Genomic DNA, 27,022 nt, shown 5'->3' with positions numbered 1-27,022 from the left:
TATTATAGGATCTATCCATAAACCATGCTCCGGAACCACTAAAGCTTGGAAAATGAACAAAAATAGTTAACTCGTTTATAGTAATATCACAGGCAGGATAGGCCATAAAAATGAAACTAACCAACCAAACATTGTATAGTATTAGCTTGGAGCTAATATCAGGAGCTACTATCTAGCAGGCTCCTAAGGTGAATTCTCTGTCCTTCTGCACTAACCTAGGACATACAAAAAGCATTTGCTTACTCATCCAATTCTAAGCCCGTAATTGAAGATTACAGTTCACAGACACACCCCATTCAATCTGACAGTTTGAGAGGATCTACGAGGAAGAATGGGAGAAACCCAAATCCAGGTCTGCAAAGCAGGTAGAAGCATACCAAGAAGACTAGAAGCAGTAATGGTTGCAAAAAGGCTCTTCTACAAAGTACTGTATAATGATTGTTTTAAGTATTTTAATTTTAACTAATTTAGCACAAATTTACAAACACTTTTCCACTTTGTCCCTCAGACCTTTCCTCCAACAGCATTTGGTCATCCATCCAGGGATCAACCAGAACTAGCACAGTTTAGTTTCTGTGGAAAGCCATCAGTCGGATGCAGGTTGGTATACTGGCAGCTTATTTGTAAATTAGGGCTGTAACAGTACACAGAAATGTACTGAAAACATACTGAACCGGGTTCCTTACATCCTCATTTGTACCGTACACTGGGTTAGGTATACTGCTGCAACCCAAATAAAAATATATATACATAAAATAAGAATCTGATAGACACACTAAGCCATTCCCACATTGTCTGATGGGTTTTCCCTAATTTTTCATAGGTTGTACATCATAAACCCTGCTGCTGTCATTTTTGTTGCTTTTTAGAGGGCAGTATTGGCAATATGTTCAAAAAGAGAGGATGACACAATGAGATAAATTGTGTTGCCTGGAAATGTACCTTTCACAACATGATTAATTAAATCATGAGAGTAGCGTTTGATATAATCCAGAAAGGCAGGCTACTTTGGGAAACTGTTGAAATGGACATTTGGACTTAGGCCTAGAGGCAATCAATGTACTCACATGGTCACCTGCTTAAAAGGAACCATTAATTATAGCCACCGGCATATGTCAAACACCAACCAAAAATGTTACTTTCCTTAAAAGCATTGTAAAAGTAAGCCAAATAAGATAATGACTTGAAGTACACGTTTAAGGTTTATGAAGGGGAGCAATGCAACAGTATGCTATAAAGTTGAACGGGTGTAAACAACAGCTGGACAATGTTAATAAATTCAATTTTTTAATTTAATTATGAAAATGTGCCTTCAACCCGGAGGCCATTCTCCTAAGCCCACCAGCCCATCTAGCAGATCAACTGCTTAAAGCATTTAAAACAGTTGGAAAGAGAAGTTGTATACTTTTTGGAAAGACAAAGTCAACAAAACAATTTAGTCATTAGTACACTCACTCGTTGTATAAAAATTACGTACATAGAAATCTGACATTTTTCTTTTCCTTTCAATGATAATTTATTTGTCAGTAATTTATTCAATTACTGACACAACCTTAAACACTAGCACATTGAACTGCAGTGGATGTGTCACAGCTCATAGGCATTTCTTTTAAGCATTCTTTAATTATCTTCTGCAGTGGCGCCAGGCAGAATTTAGTAATCCTGATTCTAAAAAGGGACAGCCTGTGATTACAGGGTTGGTGCTGTGAAAATGCTAGCAGTGTGCTAATGCTTTCATTATGACCCATTTACCAGACAATCGGAGCATTTCAATATGAGACAGACACAAAAATGTGGGCTATCGACAAATCCCAACAAAAAAATATTTTGAATCACAATGACATTGAACCAGGGATTTGTCATTTGTTTTAGGAATATTAGGAATATTGGCAAGAAAAAAAGGAAAAAAACAACAGAATAGTGATTGAGGATTATAACTACATAACTTGACACTGCTGTAGCATATCCTTCATTTGCACACTAACTTTGATAGACAGTTTTCCTACGGAATTATAAAAATGTTCCAGAGAAATAGGTTGTCTATGTTAGAAAAAAGTTTTTAGTTAGTTATTAGGGAAAGTAACAGTGGTTAGGAGAAGATGAGAAGTGTCTGAAGGCACTGCATAGAAAGAATAAGCAAACGGGAAGATTCATGACAGTTTATCATCTTACCCCTGGTAGGAATGTCAGTCTGTTTCCGTCCAGCCACAGCTCTTTGATTCCAGTGAGCTGCTCCAATACCTCAGGCTGGAAAGGGAAATAAAGACAAAGAGCGAGAAAGACATGCACAAAAGGGGTGGAAAGGGGAGAGAAATGAGAGTTCAATTAATAACCAAGTTTACAGGGATGCAAATCATTTGGCTTAAGTGACCTCTTTCTGACTCATTTCCATCCTCCACATGTGCCCTGTAGGGCCTGTCTACGTATGGCAGTTACCAGCCCTACCTGTCCCCATCAGCGACTGGAGACACCACGGACAGAACACTGAGGATACTCACCACTTCAGTGAACTCGTTACTCCCCAAATCCAGTCGCTCCAGCTGGGTCAGCTTGTGCATGCTTCTGTAAATGAAGAGAGAAAGAGATTGATGTTAAGCAGGGAAAACGAGTCAACCACAAAAGCACAATCGTAGGATACATTTCCAGAAGTCATTTTGCGCATTACTTCGACATCATCAAATCAAAAAAGATCATCAAATCAAAAGAACACAGCAATCCATATTTACACATGTACAACAAAATCATAAGCAAACAAAACGTACAATGAGTCAGTCATCGGCAAGTCTTGTGTGCGCAGTTTGTACGTAACATAGTTATTGAAACGTTATTTCTAAGCCTTGAAAGCAGTATTACTGTATTCTGGAACATTGTAGGACCAAAAAAAACTTTGCCTAAGCAAAACAGCTTTGGGCGTTTCAAAACTGTTCATATGTTTGTTGACATAGATATGTCCCTTTGTGGCTCACTTGATAAGATCACAAGGGTTGCAATGCCAGAGTTCTGTGGTCAATCTCAATACTTTATATACCCTTTGTTGGCAATGACAGAGGTGAGACGTTTTCTGTAAGTCTTCACAAGGTTTTCACACACTGTTGCTGGTATTTCGGCCCATTCTTTCTTGCAGATCTCCTCAAGAGCAGTGATGTTTTGGGGCTGTCGCTGGGCAACACAGACTTTCAACTCCCTCCAAAGATTTTCTATGGGGTTGAGATCTTGTAAACCACCGATGGGCCTGGACATGTAATGGCTTAAGCAGGGGGATACGTCTGGCACTGCAGGATTTGAGTCCCTGGCGGCGTAGTGTGTTACTGATGGTAGCCTTTGTTACTTTGGTCCCAGCTCTCTGCAGGTCATTCACTAGGTCCCCCCGTGTGGTTCTGGGATTTTTGCTCACCGTTCTTGTGATCATTTTGACCCCACGGGGTGAAATCTTGCGTGGAGCCCCGGATCGAGGGAGATTATCAGTGGTCTTGTATGTCTTCCATTTTCTTATAATTGCTCCCACAGTTGATTTCTTCACACCAAGCTGCTTACCTATTGCAAATTCAGTCTTCCCAGCCTGGTGCAGGTCTACAATTTTGTTTCTGGAGTCCTTTGACAGCTCTTTGGTCTTGGCCATAGAGGAGTTTGGAGTGTGACTGTTTGAGGTTGTGGACAGGTGTCTTTCATACTGATAACAAGTTCAAACAGGTGCCATTAAAACAGGTAACGAGTGGAGGACAGAGGAGCCTCTTAAAGAAGTTGTTACAGGTCTGTGAGAGCCAGAAATCTTGCTTGTTTGTAGGTGACAAAATACTTATTTTACCGAGGAATCTACCAATTAATTCATTAAAAATCCTATAATGTAATTTTCTGGATTTTCTTTTCACATTTTGTCTCTCATAGTTGAAGTGGAAAATAAGCTTTTATATTTCTTGAAAATATGCTGTTTTGCAGATATGTTATCTTTGTTTCTAAAATACTGTTTAACCTGTAAAAGCACCCAATGGCCCAGTTAAAAGCAGCTCCAGCACAGGCACAAGAAAAGCAGAGCAACATTTCACACAGATACTAAAGACAGTCATGTTACACCAGGGGGACATGAAGAATGTCAAGACAGACCAACAACATTGGTTCTATAGCAGATGGATGTTGGTTATCTAAGGATTTCCACCATATTCATTCTGTTTTATTGAGTTCTAAAAAACACGCTGAGATAGATTAGGAGAAAATCATATGTATTAGTGACTGACTTGTGCCAATACTCTCTGTCAATTGTAGCTCAATATTTTTAATTATGTTTAAAAAGGGACTGTGCGTCAACAGTAAACAGGCGCATGCACACATCACAAGGATAAAGCACCATATTTGCAAAACATCAGATTTCCATCTCCACCATTGGTCAAGGGAGGCTCTGCTGCCTACAGCGATGACGCAGGGATGAATCTCTCTAGCAATTAACTCAAACTCCACAAATCTAAGACACAGGGAGAAAGTCAGGGATGGACACACAGACAGACAGACAGACAGACACACACACAGACAGACAGACAGACACACACAGACAGACACACACAGACAGACAGACACACACAGACAGACAGACAGACAGACACACACAGACAGACACACACAGACAGACAGACAGACACAGACAGACACAGACAGACACACACAGACACACACAGACAGACAGACAGACAGACACAGACAGACACAGACAGACACAGACACACAGAGACACAGACAGACACAGACAGACACACAGAGACACAGACACACAGACAGACAGACACAGACACACAGACAGACAGACACAGACACACAGACAGACAGAGACACAGACACACAGACAGACACAGACAGACAGACACACAGACACAGACAGACAGACACACAGACACAGACAGACAGACACACAGACACACACAGACAGACACACACAGACAGACACACACAGACAGACAGACAGACAGACAGACACACACAGACAGACAGACACAGACAGACAGACACAGACAGACAGACAGACAGACAGACACACACAGACAGACAGACACAGACAGACAGACACAGACAGACAGACAGACAGACAGACACACACAGACAGACAGACACAGACAGACAGACAGACAGACAGACAGACACACACACAGACAGACAGACAGACAGACAGACACACACACACAGACAGACACACACAGACACACACACACAGACAGACAGACAGACAGACACACACAGACAGACACACACACACAGACAGACACACACAGACAGACACACACAGACAGACACACACAGACAGACACACACACACACACAGACAGACACACAGACAGACAGACACACACACACACACACACACAGACAGACAGACAGACACACACAGACAGACAGACACAGACAGACAGACACAGACAGACACACACAGACAGACAGACACACACAGACAGACAGACACACACAGACAGACAGACAGACACACAGACACACAGACAGACAGACACACAGACAGACACACAGACAGACAGACAGACACACACAGACAGACACACACAGACACTGAGGTGCACAGCAGAAGAGGAGCGCTTAGAGACCAAAGAGGAATCACAAGGGGATTTTCAGCCAAGAGCATAACACAGTACATTCCACTCTGTGACCATCAGCATCCTCTCTGTAAATAATTAAATAGGGCCTTACAACACAATATCATGTGATATCATTTTGATTTGTGACATTATAACCGAGAGGAAAGCTGTTACATTCGATTATTTCAACTTCAAATAATACACAATTAAAATGCTATATATTGCGCAAAATATAGGCTTCAGCTCAGTTATCATTACATGTTACAAGTCCAGTGAACGTGTTCAGAAACATTAAATTCCAACAATTCTAAATTTACAAAAACAAATTATATTTGCCATTCATTTCAACATTTCAAGTTCAGCATAAAATAATGTAAAAATATGCAAAATCTATTCAGGATCTATTCAAATCTATTCTATGCAAATCTCTTCAACAACATTGTATATCATAACAGTATGGGACCAAACATTTTACTATGGACTACTAAAAACATTTCAATAATATGGCATATCTCCAACAAAACCCAACTTTTCCTTTAGTTCTTGTAGTCTGTCCCATCGTTGTGGAAGTTTCACCCACTTATCCAAGGAGAGCTGGTTTTACTCAGAGACACAGAGATCTTGACAATGACTAGGCAATTACAAAATGCTTTTCTATTTTGTTTAGTTGTTCTAATATAGAACCAGGTGTCCATAGTAGTCAGAAGTCCTGACATTGGCCTCTAGAAGGCCCTGGTACTTAGCAGAATTCAGGGTTCCTTCATTGATGAATTGGGTCCAGGCCCTGCAGGACTAAACCTTCTTCAAAATGCCACTGCCTACATGACCATTGAAACGAGGTCCATACCGTCGACCGCAGTGTTGGGCTTTCAGAATGTCTGGCTACTTACAAAATCTGAGAGTTACCACTAAGTTGTAAGATGGATAAGATACTATAACCTGGAAGGGAATAGAGTGCCACTTGGAATGCAGTTTTAGCTATGAAAACACCATTCAAACTAAACATCTCAACAATTGGGTTGACAGAAACATGCTTTCATCCTGTGGAGACACTTGTCTTCACTACTCCTCAAAACATCCCACTTTAATCCATACCTTGTATAACTACCTAGTAGTAAAAACAAACAATACAACAAGGTGGTCTTACAGTGACACCTGGGATTGTAGTAATAAACAGTGTGGTTGATAACAATACTGCAGGTGTTTTCGAACAACGATACATTAGTATTCGCAGGGCAAGAGACCGATGGCAGCGGTAAGAAGATACCTGTGAGATGGGTGATGGAAGCAAGCATTATTGCTCTGCCAGGCTCAGAGCTGCTTTCAGTCATGGGTAGGTGAAGTGCCAGAGGAATTAGAAGAACATTCAACAGTGCTGTCCCCAAAAGGTGTCTGGGCTAGGATGAGTTTATGGTAAGAGTGTGTGTGTGTGTGTGTGTGTGTTAGTCATATCCCCGGGATACTTGTGAAATCAGTTCAACCATTAACTCATCTGTTTGTCAAAGCCCCTAACAAGCGTGACTGCTGTCTCATAGACACACAGCACAGATGACCAGCTGGATAGGGAAGAAAAGAAAAACTGGGCCCAGGCGCACGAAATAGGGAGGTTTCAATTGGACAGAGAAAGATAAAAAGAGAAGGCATGGAGACAGAGAGCAGAGTGGAAGAAGACGGAGAGTCAAACCAAGCACTGATGACGGGCCAGACACAAAAGTATAAGACTACAAGACATCTCCAAAACCCTGGATTCCCCTGATAAAGTCACCGTCATCACAAATGCAGGACCTCAAAAACCCTTGCAAGTTGATAAACAACTGGATGGTATGGAGATCATTTGACTCTAGCTTCTGAATGGGTCAGTTATTATGACCCTTTAAGTTTACAACGGTTAGGGAAACTTTGTTCTACTTAACAGTGAAGGCTAATATGCTCAGTTCAGATACAAAAATACTACAATTGGCCCAGAGTGCTAGTGGTGCACTGTTTTTATTTATAGTATTTAAAGTCACAATTACTTTATTTTGTTAGAAAATCTGGAGAAAAAAATCTGTTTCCTCAGTGGATTTTGCTGAGCACTGTACAATATATAAAAAAAGTAAATAATGATTTAAATGGTAATTGTTAATAAAAAAATACACTTCATTTATCCAAATAGGTACAGAGAATTGTGTAATTTAATTGGTATCATATCAAATTCCTTTGACTTATGAATATAGCTAGCTAATATAGGGTACCAAAATAATTGTTTCCTGATCTAAATTACATTATTTAATACCAAAGAAAAATAATAAGGCGGCATAGTTAAGGTAGTACACTTTGGGAAAGGCAGAATGAGAGGCATTTTCACACAAACATGGTGACCCTAGGTCTTGTTGGAAAAACAACATGTGAAACAGAGTACTTACTTTGGCAACATCTTTAACTGGTTTTCTCTCAGCTCCAGGATCAGCAGTTTAGTCAACCTGGGGGGCAGAGAGAGTTGTCTAAGAACCAACACTGCAGTTATCCATTAATCACATTTGTGTAAAGTAAGGCAAAGCAAGTTAATTTGAATGCACATTTCATACGCACATTTTCATAAAAGATTAATAAAAGCCAGTAGAAAACAAAGGTTTACAAACAAACTGTCTTTTTTTTAAGGATAGTGATCATATGAAGCCATTTATATTCACATAGTTATCATACCATAGTTGTGATGAGATAACAGAAATCACCCAAATGGCCTTGATCAAGTTCACATACCCTTGAATTTTTGGCCTTATTACAGACACACAAGGTGACACACACACACAGGTGAAAATTACAATTAAAGGTGAATTTCCCACACCTGTCTTTTCAGATTGCAATTAGAGTCCGTGTATAAATAGTCAGTGAGTTTGTTAGCTCTCACGTGGATGCACTGAGCAGGCCAGATACTGAGCCATGAGGAGCAGAAAAGACCTGTCAAAAGACCTGCCTAACAAGGTAAAGGATATAAAAAGATATCCAAAGCCTTGCAAATGCCAGACAGTACTGTTCAATCACTTATTAAGAAGTGGAAAATTCAGGGATCTCTTGATACCAAGCCACGGTCAGGTAGACCAAGAATGATTCAGCCAAAACTGCCAGAAGTATTGTTCGGGATACAAAGACAAACCCACAGGTAACCTCAGTAGAAATACAGGCTGAAATACAGGCTGAAATACACAGCATTGAGAGCTAAGGGTGTGCAGACTTTTGAACAGGGGTCAGTTTATTTTTTTCTTTGTTACCATGTTTTGTTTTATGATTGTGCCATTCTGTTATGACCTACAGTTGAATGTGAATCACATAAGAAATAAAAGATGTGTTTTGCCTGCTCAGGCATGTTTTCTTCACAAATGGTACATATATTACCAATACTCCAAGGGTATGCAAATGTACAACTGTATATAGTTTGGATGTGTTAATACACAATAGTCTGAGGTGAAAAAATATATTTCCCCACTAATAGGACAAAGCCTTTCACCAAATTGTTTCTTGGGGTGGATTACCACTTTTAAGTAGAACCTGCTGGCCAATCTTCAAAAACGTGGGATATTGTTGCATAACTGGACACCTTTGTCTCAAAACACAGGGTTTTCCTGAAGCTGGATCACGGTCTGAATGACGACATGAGGTCTACAAACATGTTTTTCTAACTCCTGCTAGTTTGAAACCCAGCAGTGATTCAGCCATAAGGTAGGGAAACTGAGCCGATCGTTTCCTCCCAAGACGTAAACCATTAGGTGAACAAAACATACTGTCTAAATACTATAGTGCAATGCAAAGTAAAATATCTTTAGGGTTTGGCCAACATGGTGTCAGTCTTTCAGACTTTCAGAGTGCACCACTTCTTGTCAGCTACTGCTAACTGGTAATTCATCTTTTGCTTTAGACATTCATTTGGAGGTTTTAAAACCTAAGAAAATGTCTAGAGAAAGCAGATATTAAATTCATTGACACCGCGACACAGATTTGAATACATATTATCCAGAATAAGAACAGTAAATTTGCTCCTGTTTTTTATTTCTACAACTTATAACATTTTACAGGGACCTGACAGAGGCGGTCTCTGACATTACCTCCTAAATCAGCAACATTTAGGAAATAAGTTACTAAATGAGCGGGTTGTTCTATATCCTGAGCAAACTCTTATAACAGATGGCTCTGCTGTTGCATACTGTGATCTTGACCCTGTTAGAGATGAACTGTACAATAACAAATTGTAGCATACACACACGTGGGTTTGCTCAATAAAGGGTTTAGATCTAGCTAGCCTAATATAAAATGGAATTGATTGACTGAACGCCTGAGAACTCACCTGCCGAAGCTAGCTGGAAGAAACTCAAGGAAGGCATCGTTCAGATAGAGCTGTGTCAGGCTGAGGAGCTGGGTGAATCCTTCTGGGAGCCTGCAGGGACAATGAAGCAACATAATCACATCACTAAAACCATAAGAACTACAGTATTAGAGTGATGCCATTGTCCTGACCAGAACCAAGAAGTCAAACTACATTACTTACATGTACTGCTGCAGCACAGATTGTTATCCTGACCACTGCTCTTTAAGCAAAATGTACTATCCCCTATCTTTTCCATTTAGGTAATCTGAAGGGGTAACATTTCAAGGTAGAGTTGTAGCCTAAAGCAAATCCATTCTGTAAGTCTGACATAACTTAGCACAGTCCCCAACCAAATAAATATCTTGGGCGTAAGTCCTCTTTCGAGTTTTCTTTTGGTTGACATTCTTATTGACTGCAGTATTGTACCATGAACTACACACCCTGTTTTAAGAAACCAGCCATGAGCTTATCTGATGCTTGAAACACGCACTTAATGATGGAACATCACAAATGAGGACTCATTAGTATATAATTATTATTAACAATTAGATGCCAGCAGACTTTATGATAGGGAGTTTTGTGAGGGCTGTTCTCCTTGACAACTAGGTAGGCTCTTTAATTACTCACAAATTTAGCAAAATATCCCCAAGAATATGTAGCATATTACTTTATCCCTTAACATTGAAGTCAGAAAATCATATGGATGTTCTGGTGGACCAAGAGCCTAACAACACAGCAAGCGACCAGCGGAATAAATGGGGTCAGCCCTAAAATAACTCATATTAAACTTACTTGGAGATGGGATTTACACTTGCTTCAACAATAGTCAGGACTTTGCAGTTCTTGATATTTTCTGGAAACTCCTGAATACCTACAACATAAATCAGTTTTAAAGTTACAGCATAATAAAGCATTTCATAATTTAAATAGGCAATACAATACCTGCATGATATCCTGTCATAAAGTACATTAAAGTAAAGCTTTGTTAATAACCTGGAAATTCAAAAGCTTCTAAAGTAGCCTATTTGAATATACGCCAGCCAGCGACTGTATGTTTCCGGTCTCCTTGGGGCCTTAGAACTCCTGAGCGACAGCTCTCATCTATAATCCACCACGGGATTGAGTGCTGGAGGAGCTGACATATTAGCAGAGAGAAGCCACTGTCTGTGTCTGGGAGTTCTCATCCGCTCAACAGTGGCTGAACCAGAGGTGGACGGGTTGTGAGCAAGTCTCAAGGTTTATTTCCACCGGTTGTGTGTTCACAACACTTAGCCTTAAGTAGTGGGTGAAGAAGGGTGAGCTTCTATTAAAGTAAACAGATGTGGCCTTAAGTCACTAAAAGCATGTGGATTAGTGTTACGACTCAACTGTGGAGGACAGACACGAGGATAATCAACAAAAACAGGACAGTGTGGCTTTGCCTATAGTTCAGGGTCAGATTTATTTTTTCTTCTTTGGCTGTCTGTATCACTCCAGTGCAATGGATCAGAGTCCAGTGCACTGGAGCAGTTGAACAGAAATTGTGAGCTAGTCAGGTGTACACCGGACTGATCCTTGCCTGGATCAGTCCAGTGTACCGTTTGTGGTTTTGAGAAAGTGTAGCCTAATATCTGTAACAAAGGCATGGCAACGTCTCAAAGCAATTTGAAAGATGGTGTTTCACGGTACATAACTTTTCTATCCAATTCAACAGCTCACAATTAAACAGGGGTTTGGTTATTTGGGGATTGTCTTTGTAGTCGGATCTTACACACTGACACCATACGTTTAGCCATGTTACCGCTGTTTTGTTCCAGCCATTAGACAGCAGGTAAGAAAACCTAGGAAGCTTTATTTAAAATTAGCACCAGTTCTATCTCAAACAACATCCTACAGTGGGGAGAACAAGTATTTGATAACCTGCAAAATCGACAGTGTTTCCCACTTACAAAGCATGTAGATGACTATAATTTTTATCATAGGTACTCTTCAACTGTGAGCGACGGAATCTAAAACAAAAATCCAGAAAGTATGATTTTTAAGTAATTAATTAGCATTTTATTGCATGATGTAAGTATTTGATACATCAGAAAACCAGAACTTAATATTTGGTACAGAAACCTTTGTTTGCAATTACAGAGATCAAACGTTTCCTGTAGTTCTTGACCAGGTTTGCACACACTGCAGCAGGGATTTTGGTCCACTCCTCCATACAGACCTTCTCCAGATCCTTCAGGTTTCGGGGCTGTCGCAGGGCAATACGGACTTTCTGCTCCCTCCAAAGATTTTCTATTGGGTTCTGGTCTGGAGACTGGCTAGGCCAATCCAGGACCTTGAGATGCTTCTTACAGACCCACTCCTTAGTTGCCCTGGGTGTGTGTTTCGGGTTGTTGTCATGCTGGAAGACTCAGCCACGACCAATCTTTGGCCAAGAACTTGCGATACATGGCCCCATCCATCCTCCCCTCAAAACGGTGCAGTCGTCCTGTCCCCTTTGCAGAAAAACATCCCCAAAGAATGATGTTTCCACCTCCATGCTTCACGGTTGGGATGGTGTTCTTGGGGTTGTACTCATCCTTCTTCCTCCAAATACGACGAGTGGAGTTTAGACCAAAAAGCTCTATTTTTGTCTCATCAGACCACATGACCTTCTCCCATTACTCCTCTGGATCATCCAGATGGTCACTGGCAAACTTCAGACGGGCCTGGACATGCGCTAGCTTGAGCAGGGGGACCTTGCGTGCTCTGCAGGATTTTAATCCACGACGGCGTAGTGTGTTACTAATGGTTTTCTTTTAGACTGTGGTCCCAGCTCTCTTCAGGTCATTGACCAGGTCCTGCCGTGTAGTTCTGGGCTGATCCCTCACCTTCCTCATGATCATTGATGCCCCATGAGGTGAGATCTTGCATGGAGCCCCAGACCGAGGGAGACTGACCGTCATCTTGAACTTCTTCCATTTGCGAATAATTGCGCCAACAGTTTTTGCCTTCTCACCAAGCTGCTTGCCTATTGTCCTGTAGCCCATCCCAGCCTTGTGCAGGTCTACAATTTTATCCTTGATGTCCTTACACAGCTCTCTGGTCTTGGCCATTGTGGAGAGGTTGGAGTCTGTTTTTTTATTGAGTGTGTGGACAGGTGTCTTTTATATAGGTAACAAGTTCAAACAGGTGCAGTTAATACAGGTAATGAGCGGAGAACAGGAGGGCTTCTTAAAGAAAAACTAACAGGTCTGTGAGAGACAGAATTCTTACTGGTTGGTAGGTGATCAAATACTTATGTCTTGCAATAAAATGCTAATTAATTATTTAAAAATCATACAATGTGATTTTCTGGATTATTTTAGATTCCATCTCTCACAATTGAAGTGTACCTATGATAAAAATTACAGACCTCTACATGCTTTGTAAGTAGGAAAACCTGCAAAATCGGCAGTGTATCATATACTTGTTCTCCCCACTGTATTCCCTGCGTAGTGGACCGGTATTAAAATGCTTCACACAAACACTGAACGGAGGACTCATTTGGCTATAGAAGGTAGTACATGGCATAGGTGATCCATCATATTCTCTCTCTCTCCTGAGGCTGCTGGCTTATTCTGCCATGATTTCCTTAGGGTATTACAATGGTTTGTCATCAGTGTGCACAGCAGTTTTGTGAGGTATATACTTAGGGTTTTATTCATTTATATAAAACTCCTCGAAATTTCATATGAGCTGATTGTTTAATGTTGATGTGACGTTTTTGTTACATTAGGAGAAATTAAGATTTAACATTCCGGTGCAGACTGACACCTACTCGGAAAAAGTCAGAAAACATTACATGAGAATCCATCTGCGCGGCTGTTCCACTTCATGCTGACAAGCACTGCGCAGCAGCTTTTAGTAGAGCCCATGAGACTTGGCCACAGACGGTGGAAACAGACCCTATTACAGAACCATACATCTCTGATTCCAAGCTTCCAGCTTCTTTTCACTTGGAGTAGGATGTCTCCTCAGCTGAAATCAACTTTCAAGCGTGATAAAGAATGGGGAATCCTAAAGTAACTGGGGAAGGTGAGACAGTAGCCGTTCTGAAGATAAACACTGTCCCAAAGGAGACAGCCCGGACTACCTAGAAGTCCACAACAAAACATTTCTGGTTGAAGCACTTGAATGGAGACCAGTCATACTGTTAATAAGAGAGCGATCATTGTGGTTATTCATTGGCCATTATGCTTACTATTCTTGCTGATGTCCAGCTCCTTGAGATTGATGAGGTTTGCGATGGCCGCTGGCAGTACCGTGAGGTCGTTGTCTGGCATGCTCAGCCGGTGGAGCAACTGGCAGTTGAACAGTTGCTATAGTGTTTGCCGGGGTTGGGGGGGGGGGGGGGGGTGAGAGAGAGAAAGAGTTAATTTCATTTCCTGACTCAGACATGGGTCTAGTTTGTAAAGGAAGTTAAAGTTCATTCACAGCCAAGCATCAGGTTGCTGGGCCCCAAAAGCCAGCTGATGCTGACCTAGTCACAACACACTGGGTGGTTTATAGACTGCGGGAGGAAAAGGGCAACGTTGTGGATTGACTCCGTTCAATCAGTAGGATACTCTTGCCTCACGTAGCCACTACTGTGATTCTTTGGTAATGCACTGCTGTTGCGAGCAGCAGGTAGGCAACAGGAGGGGGAAACCCTGCATGGGACGATCTTTTTCAGGAAAGCTTAAGTGAGGCTTCGTTCATGTTTCATGGTTGTTCACCTTGTTTTGTTAGCATGCTAGGTGTTTTTTCAATGTTAGTAACACTGTTGCATGCTGCAAATTGACCAAAACTAAGCCATAAAAAGTAGGGTTGTGTGTCTACGTGGGGTGCCAAAAGGCTCTGCAGAGATTTTACTTGCAATTTGTTATAAGGGAAATGTACACAATCCCAATAAACATTTGTGTTCCCCAGTGTCTGGAAAGGTCTTAATATTTTGTAGCTAAAAGTGTTCAAATGTTAGAGCTACATTTGTAGGAAGAAAACAGAAATTGCTCTATACATTCCAGTCACATTTAACTGCACATGGAAATTGTTCAAAGAATTGTGGTTAACCGAACTAAAAATACACTTCCATATTGTTTTACGGACGACAACAACAAATCCCTCACAGAGTGTGGTTACTGTTCATGTCGTCTAAGCATTATACTATTAGACCAAGAGTGTAATACAGACCTTTCATTTGAGGTATGTAACCAGGACACAGGTAAATAACTCTTGTCATAGGTGCCACTGGGTCTTTAACAACTTTAAAGAGTCTGGACACCTGTATAACACCACACCTATAGAGGGCAATGTTCCTTACACTGCCCTGGGACATCGAGACCTATTTTTTTTAAACCCCTACATCCCTGTACCAGGCTCCATGTTTACAGATGGTGGACCAGGTTATTAAGGTGTTTCATTGCAAATACCTAAATCTGTGTGTGTGTGTGTGCACGCATGTCTCTGCTCCTCTTACTTTGGGAAGCTCCTCTATCTGGTTGGCGTCCAGGTAGAGCTCTTCCAGGGTCTTCTCGAAGCCAAAGATCTCCTTGGGCACTGTCTCTAGGCTGCAGTGGGAGTAGTCCAGTGACGTTACGGTCTCCTCCTCCCCGCGCAGGCAGCGGCAGGGCACCAGCCTCACAAACAGGTTCCGCTTGCTCGACATCCTCAGGCACTGCAGGTTGTGGAGGGGGGGGAGGGGTCAAGTTAGGCCTGTAAAATACTGGTGCTTCTCAAGCCCAACACTAGTACAGGCATCTGCCTAAGCAGAGACTGACAGGTAAGAATGAATATATTTCACATAGTGGGCGGATAAGGAAGTCTGACCACATTTCCAAAGCATGACAAATGCAAACTGTCGGCACATATATGTGCATAACAAACAAATGCTAATATGCGTTAAATGTATTCACAAGACAATGCCTTTTCAGATCCGTTACCTCTGAAGAAGGAATAACGATGTAATGTAGCATAGTCAAATTGCTCACAAAATGGCTGAAATTGGAAAAATTAAGAACCTGTGAACAGAGAATTCAACCGAATAGCATGTCAGGCTAGATTTAGGCTAAATCATAACTTGAATTCTGACCACAAACAAATCTGCAAAAATGGGAAGGAAAAGTGAGATCTGAACACAACGCAGACACTGCTGTCAGAGTGCAAATACTTTAATGGTTCGGTTTGCTTCAAAATCGCTGCTTTAATTACAGTTTCAGATGTTTTACCAACTCTTAGAAAGAGGATCTAAGTTAGAATCCATTACGATAGCTCGTTTTTCACATGCCTTTTGCAACAGGGACCAAAATTACACAGTGTAGGAAGTGACATAACAGCTTGTTCTCTATATGCACGCTGACATGGTCTACCAAGCATTCTCATAACATCTGATGCTTTGATGGGGTCAGAGGAAAGGGCCAGCCATCATCAACATAATGCCTTCTATCAAGTGGTGAAACTCACCACAGACAAAGGGCCACACTTTATAATCTCGTCAGAACGGTCTGAATGCGTCGTCCCAAAGCATCACTGGAATGGATACAAACCAAACCGTACAGACTGTACAGTATTACATTCCCTCCTATACAACTAGAGCCCAAGCACAGTATGGCAGCGGCCATCATCTAGCTCGGAGAGAAAAGACATCTGAACAAACAAAGCATCTCTATTGGATATACCTCCACATTCATTTCACCCAAGGTAGAAAGTGCCTATGAGGTGGCACTTGAATTTGCATATAGATTACTCTGTTGCTCGTCAGTGCACGGACAATGGATCTTCATTTAGCGGATGAGGACACTGGGACTCTAAGTCAAACATACAGTATGGTCAGAGGCCGGGGACTGTGACATATCATTAAGTTGTAAAATATGTCTGACAAGGAATGGATAAACAAACATGTTCAGTGTTTCCACCAATATTTTAATAGCAGGGGGTGGAGAGCTATTCTCCTTCCTTCATAGAAGACACTGATATTGATATAGCGCACTCTACTATTACAAAAACTGAGAGCAATTCCTTTCTGAATTTATTGAAAGACATCCCTTTTTTAGCCAGGCATAGCCAGCAGTCCATACAGGAGCTCAATGAACTACAAGGCTCTGTGGTAGCAAAGGATGATTGGAGACCATATTGAGTCATCCTTGAATATTGCCTTGACATTATCAACAAAGCCAACCCAGGTATGAAAAGACAAAATACTGTACTGGTTTAGTAGAGAAACTGAGAATCCCGGGGATAGCCAGGCGGGAAACAAGAGGAAATGAATGGATTTAACAAATATATGTTGTTGTTCCATTTCAAAAGGTGAGCTTTTCACTTGCTTATTTCAACAAGAATACACAATAAACCAGTGAATGTACCACTTGCAGGTGCTAAAAAACCTGAAAAAAATCTAATTGAAATCAAATCAAAAGCGTTCCTTTTACTTTCATTCTTGAATGACATTGACACAATAACAATCAATAAAGGTGACGACAACTAACAATTGTGGAAACCACTACTATTTTACTGCCCAAGGGGTTTAGATCTAGCCTATATTACCACAAAAATCATGCATGGATGCGTACTCCACCAGAAAGAGTCACAACAACATAACCGCCAACAGTTTTATTTTTGGCTTACTATAACACAGATACTGAAGGTTATAGCCAGTGAAATTATACGGAACAAAACCTAATGCACAATTTGCTTTAACTGTAACGAGATTCGAACACGGTACCTATTACTTACAGGTCTGCGTCTCCAAGCACTACGCTATTAAACAAGAGATACTCAGTCAGTAGGAGGCTCCACTTACGTGGCGAGAGAGGGTCAGTGAGAGAGGGACAGTGAGAGAGAGGGGCAGTGTGGGAAAGGGTCAGTGAGAGAGGGGGGCAGTGAGAGAGGGGGGCAGTGAGAGAGGGGGGCAGTGAGAGAGGGGGGCAGTGAGAGAGGGGGGCAGTGAGAGAGAGGGGCAGTGAGAGAGAGGGGCAGTGAGAGAGAGGGGCAGTGAGAGAGAGGGGCAGTGAGAGAGAGGGGCAGTGAGAGAGAGGGGCAGTGAGAGAGAGGGGACAGTGAGAGAGGGGGACAGTGAGAGAGGGGGACAGTGAGAGAGGGGGACAGTGAGAGAGGGACAGTGTGAGAGAGAGGGGCAGTGAGAGAGAGGGGCAGTGAGAGAGAGGGGCAGTGAGAGAGAGGGGCAGTGAGAGAGAGGGGCAGTGAGAGAGAGGGGCAGTGCACCGGATTAGGAACCATGCAGTCCACAGAATGCCCTAAATCAATATCCCACACAAATCCAAGACACAGACGTGTGCAGGCAGCACAACAGTTGACCCCTCCCACCTCGGGTCACCCACTCTTCCAAAACTCCTCCTGCTGGCTGAGGGCGGTAAAGGTCAGCTTCTTTCCGTGCTGTGGTCGTCAGCAACAAGCCATTCATCCCACGGAGGCTAACAACGCTATGCTCAGTACTTAGACACTTCCAAAACTCTGCACACATCCCTGGATCTAAGTGCATTATGGGAACAAAAAATTATCAGCAAAGTGTATAAAATATACTCACCACTCATATACAATTATTTTATATTCTCATCACCCACTGGATATAAATTGACTTCAACTTAGTGTAGATTTTGTGTATGGTTCTGTTAGTCAATCACAAGCAGAACCATTACAACAGGTAACCTTCTAGACAGTTCAAAGTGTACTTTGTGAATGAATGCGATTCTGATTCTCAGTAGATAGGAGTCTAACAGAGTCGGCTATGTCTCGCGGCTTTATGGCAGTACAGTATTTCACTATGGAATGTGCTCTGGTCAATGAAGGCCTGGTTCACTGGAGTGTAGAGAATGTTACTTCTCCTCCCCCTCATCTTCAGCTGTGCACTGCATTGTAGCACAGATCGTCGGATTGCCTCGGCCTGGATGTGGCAACGTAGAGCATGACCAACAACCCCAAGACACAACCCTTTGCCATGCTCTCAGGGGTTACAAATTAGATAAGACTTCCAAAGCCATTCACTGGAATTTTTAATGTCTAGTAATGGACAGCAGACAGACACACGCCGACAGAGACCGACAGAGAGAGAGACAGAGACACCGACATGAGAAAGAAACAGAGCGGGAATGAGGGGGAGGGGCAGTGCACCAGATTAGAAGCCGTAGTCACTGAATGCAAAAAACTGACTAGTGACAGAACAAGTAGTGGCTAGGCTGGTAAACAAGTTTGAGTGAGAGAAACAGCAAACAGAGTAGGCTATTAAATGAGGAAACATGAGGCCTGGAGTGAAAGAAAGCCTGTCTAAAGGGGCCAGTCCTCATCAGACACACACATGGACAGATGGACACACCACAAACACAGACATCGGGGCCTTGGCTAATGTACGCAGAGGTCCTCAACCTTTCCTGGTATCAGAGCATTCTTTCCCCTTTGCTCCTGGATATCCAAAAGGCACATTCTTCTCTGCACCCCTGCATGAAGGACACCGCTGCCTTACATATCCCAACACTTCAGTGAAAAGTTATTTGATTAGTATTCTGGTCAGGTTTCCCAAAGCAAGCATGTACCAGTCTGTACTGGCCAGTGATTCATCACCGTACTTCTCTCTCAATCTCCCTCCACCCCCAGTGTTACATCCTCCATATACATAAACCCAGACTCCACCCCCACCCATCTTACACAAGTCATCCAGTACAGGGTGTTGGGGGGGGGGGGGTCCAAGCATGTGCGTTTAATCAGCTCTAGTGTAGTGTTGGACTCCATTAACAGCAAGGGAGTGAGTGGCTGACTGACTGCTTAAGAGGTTATTCAGGAGCCAGAGTGCATGTAGGAAGAGGAGATGGGTGTTGGAGTGGGGAAGGAGAAGAGGGGAACGGGTGAGATGACAGGGATAGAAAAGAAGCATGTGTAAGAGAGGGTTGTGCAAGAAGGGCAGAGAAGGTAATGGCACACAAAAGGTGATGACATGCATACAGCTCTGTGAAACGTTGAGTATTTTTACTAATATTTAATCACTGATGGTATTATTTCCGTGTTTAAAATGCTGTTTTTACCAGACAAGATAACGGAGAACGGAGATTATACAGCCAAATGCAGGTCAGAAAAACAGTAGAGACTCAAGCTGTAGCAGATAATCCCATCATCCAGTGATCTACTCCAGCTACGGCTACACCAGAAACAAACCAATACACTTGTTCCCTCATTATTTCAATTCACAAGATGGAATAAACACATGTTTAATGGCCTGTCCCTCCAGCTCTTCCCCTTCAGACAGAAACACCCCACCTCTCGGGTCAGTGGCATCATTAGGGCAATCGCCGTTAGGGGCATTGACAAGATAAATGTACTCCCGCCCCCTCGAGACACACACACACACACACACACACGTGTAGAAACCTGCTGTGTTCAGTGAGACCCATCAGTTCACATTCCTTCAACCTTCTTTGGCAATTCGCATTTTCTGTCAAACACTTAATTATTTAAGCCAACACACACACAAAAAACACAAAATCAAACAGAGCTAAAAAGTTATAAAAACACATAAAAGAATGCTGTAAAGACATTTTTTATACATTTTCATAACAACTGAAATGTTATGACTTAATAAAGTTGTAATGTATCCAAATTAGATGTAGTGAAATGGAATGCAATCCAGAGCCAAGAGTTTAGATTTTAATGTGTGGGCATCAGCGTAAAACACAGGCTTCTGCATGATAGTCAATTAAAGGCCAATAAATATTTATATAAACAGCAAGTGTTGATTAGAGAGATTAGGCAGCCTATCAAACACAGATTTTGCACTTCAGCACCATTCTTACTTCTTGCCTTATATGGGCACTGGCTGCTGAGGAGAGAAGGAGATTGAGTGAGGGAGAGCGAGTGAGGATCATTAACAGCCTAATGCTGGGCATAGACTACATGGCTTCTGAAATCTGAACTCTGACATTTTCCAACTTCCTGGATGTTACATTATGTTCATCCACCAAAGACCGGAAGTTATTGCCGTACACCATCTTTCACACAATGAATGCACGTCCAGTGCCAGTACTCTGGCACTTTCTGAATGCAACTCCCACACTGAAAATCAATAGTAAATTATTGCTACTCCACTGCTTTGAATGCTATGCCATTGACAACTCAGTGGAAAGGGATCCAATTGAATAAATTGCATTATAACAGTCCAGCATCATTTATTGGCATGTACAACATATAGCAGGGGTTTTAAAAACCAGACAGCAGGCTGGCTTGTGACCATCAAGACACCCACCCGCCCTTCTAACCAAGACATTGACCAAGAATGAAAAGGTTTTAACACATTTTTGATATACAACTACACAAATGACAGAAATGACAAGATACTCTGAATCACGCAATACTAAGATCTATAAATCATCCCACATAGACCAAAGTAAAGAGTGGAGGCATAAAAGAAACATACAAGAAAAGCTATAGAACAATAGCTAGATTCTCTGCCTGATGTTAACTGGCAAACAGATCGAAGCTCATGATAATCAGCTGTTTGATATTCACCTAATGTGCTGTCAATTGCAGGCATCCCACCTGACCCAACTACTTGCCTAAATGTGCACACAATGTAATGAACTGAAATGAACAATATTACAAAATAAAAATCAGCTATTAATCCATTTGTACATTAGGCCAGTGACAGTAAAATTATCTTGCGGCGAAGAGAGCCTTGTCAGTCATGCAAACAAGCAAACTAGTCAGCCCTCTTTCTTTACCTAGAAGTCAACAACAGTAAACAAATGTAACATAGAACCAGTTACAAACTCAGTGGTTCACAGCTGCATGGCTGTATCGAAACTGGGGATGGGGTGAGGCCATACCGCACAGCCAAGTCATGCAAAGTTAGTAGAGAGCCCATTTAAAATGAATCATGTCTGAAATTCAACCAAGTATTAACTCAGGGGGGAGAGGTAAATTCATATTAACACTGAGTATGTGCATCGCTTTCTTTGGGATTTTTTTTTTTATTGTTTAATACTGTGCCATGAATAGAACTGGAGATGGAATTGAATAGAATTGGAGAGACCAGCCTTTTTGAGTTAAGCACGCTGCAACTTTTAGTCGCTCTGGAGTGAAAGTGTATCCATATGAATTTCCATCCATCCTGGTCAATTAAACTCTAGGTGGAGCTACAGTAGGGGTTGACTTAGGGACATTGTCTGTAGAACGGGGCCTTATTGCCTTTACAGTGCATTACTAAAGCAGGGTCTATAGTAAATAGGGTGCCATTTCAGAAACGTCACAGTGAGAGAAGGGAAGTCATCTGTAAATTATGTATGTATGTATGTATGTATGTGTGTATGCATGTATGCATGTGTGTGTGCATATAGAACGTAAATGTTTGGCACAAAGTGTCTTATGTGACAGCACTGTGGTATTTATAGCAGGTAGCAGCCCTCTTCTGGTTAATATACTAGAATGTGATTAGCCCTAGTGTCATGAAAGGAGCTTTTTGATGTTGATACTGTAGGCAGCTGCAGGAATGCTGCCTGCCTACTGGGTTGATTTCAAAACTCAGCACCCAGAGAATTAGGCTGAATTGAATGACAGAAGAATGAGGGGGGGGACACAACGGAGCAGCTAGAAAACATCAGGCGGAGGGAGGCTACTGGATGATGTTGTAGTCCTCTCTGCTCGGCCCAAAAGAGAAGAGGGAAAGGGCCACTTCCACAGTGAGAAGGAACAGCAAAGTGCCAGGCTACGATGCCCGGCTGCCATGTGGTGTCACGGTTTCAACGCAAACAAATCCTGTCTTCTGGAGGCTTTTCATCTTAATGAACTTTTGAAAAAGGCAGTAAATGTTAACTGAAACAATCTCATCATGTGATTAACTTGATTAAGGCCTGTCATGTAATTGAACGGGGACAGAAGGTGGAGGCGGGTTTTGTTACCTCTATGCCACCCATGAAAGGGGTATGTTTTACCACAGTGCCCAGTTGACCTCAGGAGTGGTTCAGATAGCCCCTCAATAATTCAGGGGAGGATATTAGGTTAGGGAGACCCACACTATCAACAGAACTACCCCCCTCAGATACAGAAATAGCACGCACGCACGCACGCACGCACGCACGCACGCACGCACGCACGCACGCACGCACGCACGCACGCACGCACGCACGCACGCACGCACGCACGCACGCACGCACGCACGCACGCACGCACGCACGCACGCACGCACGCACGCACGCACGCACGCACGCACGCACGCACGCACGCACGCACGCACGCACGCACGCACGCACGCACGCACGCACGCACGCACGCACGCACGCACGCACGCACGCACGCACGCACGCACGCACGCACGCACGCACGCACGCACGCACACACACACACACACACACACACACACACACACACACACACACACACACACACACACACACACACACACACACACACACACACACACACACACACACACACACACACACACACACACACACACACACACACACACACACACACACACACACACACACACACACACACACACACACACACACACACACACACACACACCCAGAGCAGTTAATGATGTGGGAATCCACCAAAAAGGCCAGAGTGGAGAAAAATCAAGTGAAATTGAATGGGAGGAAAGATAACTGTTGGAAGTTTCTGTGGCAGGGACATGGGGATAAGCAGAACTGGCTATACCAGTTTCTAGCCCCTTTAGGTTTTGGTTCTCAGTGGTGTCAGGGATTCCCTGCGGTCTTACATAACTGAGAAAAACAATACCATGATTGTTTTCCCTTTGAATTTGCTGGGGAAATGAGGCCAGGCAATCTGATATGGGTGACAAAAACAAGGTGCTTTTGGTTTCTAGAATCTGTCTTCCCCTTCACAGTGTGCTTCTACTCTCTCTAACACAGTTTTACTTAGCTATCTAAGGGTATTTTTTTACATTACGAAAGAGAGACAAAAATGCTAGATAGACTTATCTTGCACTCCTTTCACAAAATGAATGCAGGATTGCTTTGGTATAGTTTCAGGAAAGAAATGTTTTATATTGATGTCATTTGTACATAGAAATGTTTACATTACTGTTGGCGTCATGGGGGGGGGGGGGGGGGGGGTCCAGAATGATGTGAAAGGTTTCACCAGCTGGACTTCATCCTGCGCACCGTTTTTTCAGAGGTGGAGGACGAGGACCAAGCTTTCTGTTAATTTAGTCAGATTGTGCCTTTGTTTTGGTTATTTCTGGCCAATAGAAAAAATATTTCTCTCATGAAAAATAAAGTTATGATCGAGAATCAAAAAAAGTAATTAGTTTACCCAAGCAAGGGTCCTATGCCAGGAACCTAAAGTCACAGTGTGTAAATGCATAGTGCGTAATAAAGTCACGAACGTTACACCGCCCCAACTATACAAAGCCGAGACCGAAAGACATCAGTAAAATAGAGTAGCTCCGTTGCAGGAAAGACATGTATCAGCTTTGTAGATGGGGTTTGCCTTTGCCTTCCATATATAAAGACGACACCAAATAATTCATGGTAATGACAAATTGGTGGCATTTTAGGCTCTGTGTGAAAGGGGATTTGGTTTACATAATGTCCGTTTTAATTAACACCAGTATGTTTGAGATGTACCACGCAGGATTGTGGCCGTGAATTGCATGAAAAGCGAGTGATATGCGCAGGCTATGGACAGAAACTGGATACAGTTGACAGAATTGCCTTCACACTTGCAAAACTGGGGGGGGACTATGGAAAATGTGGCGCACGCTACCGTGGAAGGTGGCTTCATGAGCTAACGATATCTGCAAGTTTACACAAAATAATCAAAATGTCTGAAGTCTTCTTAGATGTGTCTCAGAAAATGTATTAAATGAGGACACCTAAATTGACTGCCCTTAACAAAATCCAAACTTTTACCTCAACCTAACCTAACAGAAAGTGTTCCCATTAGTCTACTTTATCTGATACAGCACATTTGTGGACATTTTGGTCCCAGTTATATAACACACCTGCTCCCCATTCACACCTGAGACCTTGTAACACTAACAGAGTCACATGACACCGGGGAGGGAAAATTTTCACTTAGGGATGTACTCACTTTGTTTGCCAGCGTACTCACTTTTGTTGCCAGCGGTTTAGACATTAATGGCTGTGTGTTGAGTTATTTTGAGGGGACAGCAAATGTACACTGTTATACAAGCTGTACACTCACTACTTTATATTGTAGCTAAGTGTCATTTCTTCAGTGTTAAAAGAAAAATATATACTCAAATATTTACAAAAATGTGAGGGGTGTAATGTGAGAGACTGTGTGTGTTTTTTTTTCAGGAACACACACAAGCAGTCACGCACGCTAGGTTGGCCAGGAGATTAGAAGGTCTTTTCTACGCATGTACATGCTGTAAAGATCCATTTCATACTGGGGTTTTCATTGGAAGGTTTTCCTTAAGACCATTTCTTGGTTATGTAAATCCAAACATTCTCTGGCTCCCCTTTCGTTCATGCAATCCCCTTCCTCATTCAGTCTCATCCCCCTTGTTCACACTGTTGCTATTTCAGTGACAAGGGTCTGGTAACAGTCCGTCCTCCAATAGGGGACTTGAACACTCAGTTTTCACCAAACATGTAGCTAGTTCATTAGCATACATCAATATGGGCCATCTTGGATCATCCTTCCATCCTATTCAGCCAAACCAGACTGTATGTAGGCTTTGTTCATAAGATTTCCAACGAGGTCTAATGTGTCGAATTGACCTGGGTACATCTTCACTTTAATTCTCTTCGGAATGCCAATCATGATAACGCAGATGAATAATTAAGGGAACAGCGAAGCTGCTGAATCCCTCTTGTATTGTCTGTCGTTTGTTGACATTCCAGTTCCCGACTTTCTACCATTAGTAACTGTCAATATGCTGATGTAGCAAAGACCCCGGTGCAGCGGTGATTCATCAGCAGTAAGAGGAGCAGGTAAGAGCAATGCATGGTGCACTAGCACTACAGTCTGCGCTGATAGTCTGGATTCCTTTAACAAAAAATTACATACTGCACCCTCTCTTATGTTCTACTATCGACAGTTTTGTGTGCTATACAACACCACTACGGTAGGTTCTAGCCTACCTTTATTAACAACACAGGCAATGTTGTTGGAAATCCCTCTCACAAAAAAGCATGTAAACAGAGACTACAGTTGGATTGTATTATACCTTAATTGTGTTAGTGTAAGAATTGGGGTGAAGGGTTAGGTTTAGGCATTAGGGTTACCTTTGGGCACATAGGTTAGGTTGAGGTTAGAGTTAGGTTCAGTATTAGAGGATTATTTTTCAGTTCCTCACCAGGGTAGAAAAACGTGTCTCTCTGTGATACTACTACATACATTCCAGTAACGTACATTTGTTTGTTCATGGTAAAATAACCACAAGAGCACTACGTTCGAAGGCCAAATCCACAGACAAGGATGTGATGGACACATAAAATAACACTGGATCTCCATAGGGAGAGAATTGAACAGAAAGGCCTACGTGCTGTGCGCAACACACACAGTCCTTCATCTTTTAGAATGATGCAGTAGGAAATAAAACGTTATTGGTCACATTAAGCTCCGTAATCCACAAATGTAGAACCACTGTGAAATGCTTGTTTGCCTACTATTCCAACAATACATAGTTAAAAAGGTGAGAGAGATCAGAAGGGGGGAAAAAAGCTAGAAAGAAATACAGTTAATATATGTACAAGACAATGAGAATAGCTGGGCCATGTACACAGGGGGACGAGGTAGTTGAGGTTTATGTAGATGTGTGGGAAAGGTGACAGGGCAGCTGGATAGATAAGAAGCAGTAGCAGCATCGCATTTCTTGTGTGGGCGTTTGTTCCACAAGGGGACAACACCGATGGTCCAGGTAGCCATTAACTCCTTATTGACAATGAACTTTACAGTTTTAATGAGCCTTAAAAACACACTTCACTTAAGAGAAACAGAATCTTCAGGACGGCTACAACTTCTAACAGCCAGCCAGTCTATTTTCATTCCTAAAGGGGCAACATGTTAAGGCCAAGTTTGCAGACAAATATGCAAAGGACACAACACGTAGACAGCAAACCCCTCCATCTACAGGTTATTGCAGATGTGGCTCTGTGACCACTTCCTATGTGAGACTAAGAGAGTTACGAGTTATAGA

At 42.3% G+C, this 27,022-nt stretch overlaps 1 protein-coding gene across 4 annotated transcripts in view; it reads right to left on the bottom strand.

Annotated features, from left to right (window-relative positions):
* Window positions 1-27,022, bottom strand: part of erbin (erbb2 interacting protein) — a 77,356-nt gene that overhangs the window by 28,698 nt on the left and 21,636 nt on the right. For all 4 annotated transcript variants that reach the window (XM_010878060.5, XM_010878062.5, XM_010878061.5 and 1 more), the window contains exons 3-9: window positions 15,365-15,562; window positions 14,111-14,228; window positions 10,705-10,783; window positions 9,892-9,981; window positions 7,976-8,032; window positions 2,499-2,562; window positions 2,173-2,247 (exon numbers count right to left, since the gene is read on the bottom strand). In XM_010878060.5, coding sequence (XP_010876362.1) covers window positions 2,173-2,247; window positions 2,499-2,562; window positions 7,976-8,032; window positions 9,892-9,981; window positions 10,705-10,783; window positions 14,111-14,228; window positions 15,365-15,553 — 672 coding nt within the window. In that variant the 5' untranslated portion in view covers window positions 15,554-15,562. The remainder of the gene's footprint in view (window positions 1-2,172; window positions 2,248-2,498; window positions 2,563-7,975; window positions 8,033-9,891; window positions 9,982-10,704; window positions 10,784-14,110; window positions 14,229-15,364; window positions 15,563-27,022) is intronic.

The sequence above is a fragment of the Esox lucius genome, chromosome 14 (genome assembly GCF_011004845.1).
Source record: "Esox lucius isolate fEsoLuc1 chromosome 14, fEsoLuc1.pri, whole genome shotgun sequence".
NCBI lineage: Eukaryota > Metazoa > Chordata > Actinopteri > Esociformes > Esocidae > Esox > Esox lucius.
Note: the sequence above shows the minus strand (reverse complement) of the source record. Positions and strands in the feature narration are given on the sequence as shown.